This window comes from Amborella trichopoda, chromosome 8 (assembly GCF_054954075.1).
Source record: "Amborella trichopoda isolate Santa Cruz 75 chromosome 8, AtrichopodaSantaCruz75HAP2 v2.0, whole genome shotgun sequence".
Lineage (NCBI taxonomy): Eukaryota > Viridiplantae > Streptophyta > Magnoliopsida > Amborellales > Amborellaceae > Amborella > Amborella trichopoda.
In genome coordinates, this window is record NC_142343.1 from 1,330,041 (window position 1) to 1,337,601 (window position 7,561).

The following is a 7,561-nucleotide window of genomic DNA, read 5'->3' on the forward strand; positions in this document are numbered from 1 at the left end:
TTTTAAATTTTACAAAGAAGATCGAAAATTGTAAAAATAAGTATTAATGGCAAAAAACAATTTCCAATCTTTATCAAAACTGATGAAAAACATTAAAAAATGTATCGAAAAAAAATGACTTGTCTTCTAATATTTTATAAAAAAAATTTGAATGTTTTTTAAAATACCCGACCAATTCTTCAAAACATGAGAAAGCAAAACTAGCTAGTGGCTGGAACGGATCTAACCGGGCGGATAGATATGGAACCGCCCGATTTTTCATGCATTGTCATCCGTGGTCTCTCATGCAATCGTGAGAAAAAGTATATATGGATAATGCTCTCGCGGGAGCACCATGTACCAAATTATATAGGTGGCCACCATATGCAAACGTAGGGTGCATGTCGTAAATTCAAGGGAAAAGAGCGTAGCGAAGTTGGAGAATATTCCGATTGATCATATCGATCTCAAGATGTATGAAAATAAAAAAATTTAAAATATAAAAAATATTATATCTTGTAGTAGTTTATTTGCACGGTCTATTTTCAAGATTTAGTTTATTTGCACGGTCTATTTTTAAGATTTTTAAATGTTTATAGTTTTGTTGGATTTGTACTGTTTTGAAAATTTTAAAATTTTAAATTTAAAATTAGGATTGCGTTATTACCCGTCCCAAGCCTGAACGAGAAAGGAGGGTTATATGGCATTGTCTATAAATAGTCTATTTATCTTTTTCCATATGGATGCCAGAATAATCTCCACATTTATTAGATGTCAAATTTGATAGCTTTGGATGAGTCAATAAATTGGAAATTTTTCTTTTTTGAACTTTGTCTTTATTCAATAATGTTAGCATATTGATGTATATTAATATGTGAACGAATAAGTATCTGTATGGGTGTATGGGTATATATGTATCATGTAACCTATGGGTATAGGTGTATAGTTAGTAACTATCAGTAACGGTTATTGATATCTATCCCAAAGTTGTTATTAGCCGTATATTTGTACGGGATTTAAAAGATATTAATGATTATAACCGGTACAAAACAAAAATGCTCTAGATAATATTGGGTTATATAGGTTGGTTATAAGTTAAAAACTTTTTCACATCCCTATCATTATAGTCGACTCTAAATAGTTAGAATAAAGTTTAAATGACGGTAATGAATTAGAGTTTAATATAGAACTTGAGTACATCTTAAGATTTTTAATACCGAAATTACATCTTCTAACAAAATTTACGTTACGTGTTACTTGTATAGTACGAGGTGGGCACCTTACACAGATCTCAAGCTCACTAAAATAGTGGGTGACCATACAATACATGTAGGTAGGTCTCCTGTAAATATTAATGCATAAAAATTATCAAATAAATAAACGCCACAAAGTACGAGGAAGAGTCGCTTCGAAACAAAACCAAATGCGCGCATCAAGAGACGCAAGGCGAGGCGTGCAAGCCACAAAACCATCCACGTGTACGGTCCAGATGAAGCGGCTACTTGAGGCCGCCCATTCCTGACGCGACACGGACGAGCCTGGATTCGTCGGTGCCACCTGGCTAGGGTCTTCAGCAAGAGGTCGGGGAGTGGGCCCAGGGTGTGGCCGGTCAACCGGCCGCATGCGACCGGTAATTCCGACCGGCCGCAAAGGGACCCTCGGCGGACTCCATGGAAGGCGACGGTAAACGCGGAAGCCACGTGGCGGAGGACCAAAATGTCCGAGTAAGATAAAAGAAATATTAAAAAAATAAAAAGAGCCTTATCCATATTCCTAAACCCGGGTTGTAACCAACTGGAAAGAAAGAGAGGGGGCGGGGGCGGGCGTTTTAGAGAGGGAAAGTGGAAGTCCGCGTTTTAGAGAGAGAGAAAGTGCTGTGCCGAAATGGAAAGAGAGAGGTCGGCGCGTTTTGAAGAGAGAGAAAGTGCCGTATGCCACGAGGAGAGAGAAACTGCTGTATCATTAGGAGACTGGAATAAAAAATAATTTGCTCCACTATAAATTTAACTGTACACAAATTTAGAGAAATTTATACCCTTTTTACCTGGCTACTTCCATGATCTATCAGAAAAACAGTTAGGCCTGTCCTCTGAATTATTAAAAAAAAAAAAAAGTGACTTGATCACCCATTCATAAGATTGCTTCGAATCTATGGGGCAAAATAAAGAGTAAAAAATTTGAAAAAATTAAAATTAAAATTAAAAAGTAGGGCCGGTTCTTATCAGCGAGAATTTGATCGTTTCTAACTAGATGGAAGGAACCGTCATGGTCCGGCCAGCTACTGATCTGGATCAAACGATTCCAATCAGATTTTTAGAACCCTGCTTTTGACCTTTTGCCTAGGTATGTTATGATAAAGTTTGAAAAGCCATTCACATGTGCCACTTGAAAGGATATTTGAAAATTTATCAACATAATGATGGGTTATTTAAAACTATGCGAGAAAATATAAGTAACAAATTTGAGGATAAGTTTTATAATTTTTTCCAAAAAAAAGAGAAAGGGAATCAAAATACGGAAAAGTGCTTGGTTAGTTGGCTCATGTTGTTGCACATTAAAATCTATCTTAAAGAAGGATTTTAAATTCAATATTTTTAGGTTCGTTAATCTCAACTATATACATATAACAACGAGAGGACTGCTCGTTAGATTCTATATAACTTTGTAGTAAATTAATAAAAATTCTATTAGTGTGACAATGCCATGAAAATCAATTTCCAACACCTATTATGAAAATTGAAGCTAAAAGAAAAAAACTTGCTATCCGTGAAACATATTTTTAAGCAAAATACGCAGTCTAGATAATGTTTTACAATATACACTATTTTTACGGGTTAAAATCCTAACTTTTACAACTATAATGAGAGTCAAGGCCAAGATAATCAACTTCAAGGTGTTCTGATGCCAAAACTGCAACTTTTTTATAAGTTTTAGAGATTAAATTTTACTTATTTTGATAGGATCGCTGCCTTTTCAAAACATGTTTACTCATTTCACAATTTTAGGCTTTTGCTTTTTGTCAATTGGAAACCAATATTGAGGGTCTTATTTTTTATTTTTTTATATCTCTCAGTAATGATATACCTTGGTCATAATTCATGTTATTAATTACTGTCATTATTTTGGGTTAGATGTTGTTTCATTGTATGCACTCAATTAAATTATTGTACGATTTGAGGATAATGTACATTTAGAAAAAGAATTGTCAAGTAGGACCCTCAATGATGTTAGGTGAAGCCATAAAATTATTCTTAACAGACTTCATAATAGTTGCAAATTATAATATTTGTGCAATGAGCTTCAATTTAAAAATGCCTTCTCGAGATATATTTTTTTATTTTTATTGTTTTTGTAAAAAGAGACACATTTCACTTTTATTGGAGTTGTTTCATTTTTTAAATTTTTAAATTTTTTGCGTTGTTTCATTGGCACACGTAGAAAAAGAAACCCCCTTATGAAGGTGCATTATTATGGATGGACTCCAACCAATGCAGTTGAGATCAATAAGCAAACAATAATGTTTTGAACGCATATTCCTTCAAGCCCAAGCACCTTATTGACACGTTTCTACTTCTCTTTAACTCATTAAATAACTAGCATTTCATTTTTGGATGCAATTTCCATTCGTTACTAAAGGGTTTTAAATGCTCTTTAACTCGCTGCATTTTATCCTCCTATCAATGCCATCAAATTGCTTTGAATTCTATCTTCATTTCATAATCAATGTTAGTAAACTATTCTCACCCATAAAGCTTTAAATACATATAGGATTTAGGTTTCTTTTGAACTCAAGAAATAAAAGTTTCACCTTCAATTTGGATTCTAAATTTCGATTCTAAATGACCCATTTCCTAAATCCAAAGTATTAATTAATAGGTCAATATTCAAAATAATAATAATAATCATAATAATAATAAGCTGAGAGATTATTTACCCACATTTCCAGTCTCATAAAAAAATGTGGTTTTTCACCAAAAGACCTACAAATTGATATTATTGGCCTCAATGATCGTAGATTTCAAAAATAAAAAATCTTGAACCTGAAAATATGCATCTTGCAATGCTTATTGGAGATATCAATTTCGAGTTTTTGTCATACTGTTTTTAGAGCTTCAAATCGCACATTTAGAAGTACTAATCAATTAGTAGGCCGATTTCGATATAAAACTGCATCACTTGGTGACAAGAATCCCAAGGGTTATTGGCACCATACCATCGTTTTCCAGTTGGATTTTGTGGGGCAGCTTTATCAAAACCTCCGCTATAGCTAGGAAAAATACAATTAAACGGTGTTTCAAAACTCAGATCGGTGGGTGGATAATTCATCCACAGATCTATACAGGATTGTTGGATTGGTGATCTAAATCAGGTCTGGATCAATCTAAATCAACGATCCAAAATAAAATGAAATAAAAGTAAAATAAAAGTTTATATAACGGGGATACATAAGAGATCTAAAAAAAATCAAAATAAACTTTAAAAAATAATATAAATGAGAGTTTTAAGGGGAGCTGAACCCGTACACATGCCAACTCAATTACACTTCGATCCTGATCAATTCACATATAAATGGGCGATTGAATAAAAAAATCACCTGGTTAAAAAACACTGCAATCAAATAAAACCCAAAGCCATCCCTTGAATTGTCTGATTTCATTAGGACAAAAACTAATCCCTCTCAATGTATTCTTCAGCATGTCTATTAATTTATGAGCTAATGTAGAGTCAATTTTACCAAGTCATTTTACAGTCCATTCAAGTTAATAATTATTTTTTATAGTCCATTCAAATTAATAATTATTTTTTGTAGCCCAACATTTAAAAACATTTATAATAGTGTTTGCATTATGCAAAAGTTGGACTTGGTATCCTAGGAAAAATCAGAACATGGGTTTACTCTGGTCGTGTTGGGGTTAGGTTGAAAGGGATAAGCAAACACTACATTTCTTTTCCCCTTATTTTATTGTTTTCTTTCCATTTTATCCATTTATCTTCTAGAAATAGTCAAAATTGTCCTGAAATTTATCATCAAAGACAATTTCGTCCCCCAAATAATGGCAAGCGTGGCAAGGAAGTCCTCGTCTTTTTGAGTATTGAGAGGGGTAAATCCGTCATTGAGGCATAGAGTTTGGATAAATTCAAGTTTTTTTTGACTTTTTAGGTGATAAAAATAGGAAGGAAAGTCTTCTTTCTCATTCTCCTTGGACAACCTGCCCCGTTCACACCTCCTCAAAAAAATTCTCTCTTACAAATATCCTCCTCGAGAGTTTTTCTGTCTAAACGCGCTCTCTCTCTCTCTCTCTCTATATATATATAAATATCCCACTTCTTTTGCACCCAAAACCCAAAAACCATAGTAGGGGTTCATTTGAGTCTCTCTCTCTCTCTACATATCCATTGAGTTTCTCTCTCTAAACGCTCTATATATAAATCTCCTACGCCCGTTGCACCCCAATCTCGAACACGGAAGCACTGGTTTCTTTGAGTTTCTCTCTCCTCCACCAACTGCTGTCTCTCTCTCTCTCTCTCTTCAAACCGATTCAAATTTCTTTTTTCTCGAACCAGAGACCATAATTTCATTCTCTCTCTCTCTCTTTCTCTCTACTGGACTAGAAAATCATGGTAGAATTGAAGTGGAAGAATCAGATGGCCGAGCAACGAGAGCTGAACTCTGCAACAAACCATAGAAAACCCATCGCAAGCGATTCCATGCCTGTTCATCACAATTTTGTAGAGGACTCGGCTGATCCTTTAAAGCTGAACCAGTCAGATTGCTTAGCCTATGAACAATACCTTCACCTTGGCCGTTTATGGGCTCTTTCTCGCTCTAGACAGTTCCCTGAATGGAGGAACGAGCCTCTTCTGAAACCTTCACTCCAAGCCCTAGAAATCACCTTCCGCTTCATCTCTCTGGTTCTCTCTGATCCTCGTCCTTACATCAACAAATCGGAGTGGAAACGAAGGCTAGAATCCCTCGCTTGCCTTCAAATCGAGCTCATAGCTTCAATCTGTGAAGATGATGAAGACGATAGAGAAAACATCGCAAGTTGCTCTGCTCCTACTGTGAATCTCCATCTCTCCAATGGAGTCTTAACCAGAGGAGGCAGCTTACAAGAAGTGTGGAAGATCAATGGCGCTTCTTCTGCTCTGGTGAGTCAAACCAGTGAGCAAAGCCTGTTGCCAAGGTTGGGGGCATGGCAGAAATCACAGGACATAGCCTCGAAGCTCTGGTTTTCAATCGAGTGCCATTTCCAGAGAGCCCCATTTACCCTAGGGTTAGGAGAGCCAAACCTCTCTGGAAAACCAGTCCTGGAATACGATCTGGTGTGCAAGCCGTCAGAGGTCCACTCTCTAAAGAGAAGCCCTCTCGATCCTCACCTCAACAACCACGAAAACCAGAGCCTTTACACAACGCACCAGATCCGGGAGTCATGGCTGATCACTGCTCAAGAGCTCCTCAAAAGGATCCACGAAACCCTAGAATCCAAAGATTTCAAGGCCTCTGCGAAGAACTGCTGGCTTCTCGAGAAGATCTGGAAGCTACTGGCTGAGATCGAGGACCTCCATCTCCTCATGGACCCCGACGACTTCCTCCGCCTCAAGAAACAGCTCGCCATCAAAACTCCAACGGACTCCGGCGCCTTCTGTCTCAGATCTAGGGTTTTAATGGCGGTCTCGGAGGCCTGCAAAGATCTAAAGCACAGAGTCCCTGCAATCCTTGGCGTTGAAGCCGACCCCAGTGGCGGCCCATCCCTTCAAGAAGAGGCCATGAGACTGTATCATGGCCATGGAAATTGGAGCTCCATCCATTTGTTACAGGCTTTGCAGGCCATTGAAGCAGGCCTGAAGAAGTTCTTCTTCTCTTACCAGCAGCTGGTTATTGTGGTCATGGGGAGCTCTGAAGCCATGGGAAGCCATGGAAACCCTAGAAATGGAGCTTTGTCACAGTTGTTCATGGACCCTCCATATTTTCCAAGCTTAGATGCAGCCAAGACTTTCTTAGGTGATTTCTGGCAATACGAAGCAAAGGCCGCTAGTGTCAGGTTTAGCTGATGACGAGAGAGAGAGAGAGAGAGAGGCAATTTAGACAGAGAAAGTTAGAGAGAAAATGGGGAACAGGAAAGAAAATGAAAGGATAATTTAAAGAAACAGAAATCAGATTTCTTTTTTTTTTTTTCTTTTTTCTTTTTTTGGTTGATTTTGTATGTGAATACTACAGTTTCATGTACTGGTAATGCATTCTTTTGATTATACAATTAGATTGCTATCTTTTCTAATCTTTTGTATTGATAAGTGTGATTTTTTTTCATGAACTTCTAAGGAATTATTTTGTAGGTGATGGTATAGCCTCAGCCGCTCGATTTTATGTCTAACGGTTAAGAGCACTTCAAACATTTTTAGCAACTGCAATATTATGTCTAACGGTTAAGAGCACTTCAAACATTTTTAATAAAAAAATAGCCACTTGAATTTACATCTAATGGCTAAGCATAATTGGAACACATTAATAGTTTGTCTAACGCTTGAGCCTTAAAAAAATGTCTTAACGCTTGAGCCTTAAAAAAAAAAAACAAAAAAAATA

General features: G+C 36.6%; 1 protein-coding gene across 1 annotated transcript; it reads left to right on the forward strand.

The window, feature by feature from the left end:
* The first annotated feature begins 5,432 nt into the window (after positions 1 to 5,432).
* LOC18437892 (nematode resistance protein-like HSPRO2) lies at positions 5,433 to 7,256 on the forward strand. The gene has a single exon (XM_006848090.4). It carries the CDS (start codon positions 5,599 to 5,601, stop codon positions 7,030 to 7,032), a length of 1,434 nt encoding a protein of 477 aa, XP_006848153.1. The 5' UTR covers positions 5,433 to 5,598; the 3' UTR covers positions 7,033 to 7,256.
* The last annotated feature ends 305 nt before the right edge of the window (positions 7,257 to 7,561 follow it).

Bases quoted from the DNA above. Each gene is read 5' to 3' on its own strand.
- LOC18437892 (XM_006848090.4), top strand. From the start codon at position 5,599: ATGGTAGAATTGAAGTGGAAGAATCAGATGGCCGAGCAACGAGAGCTG.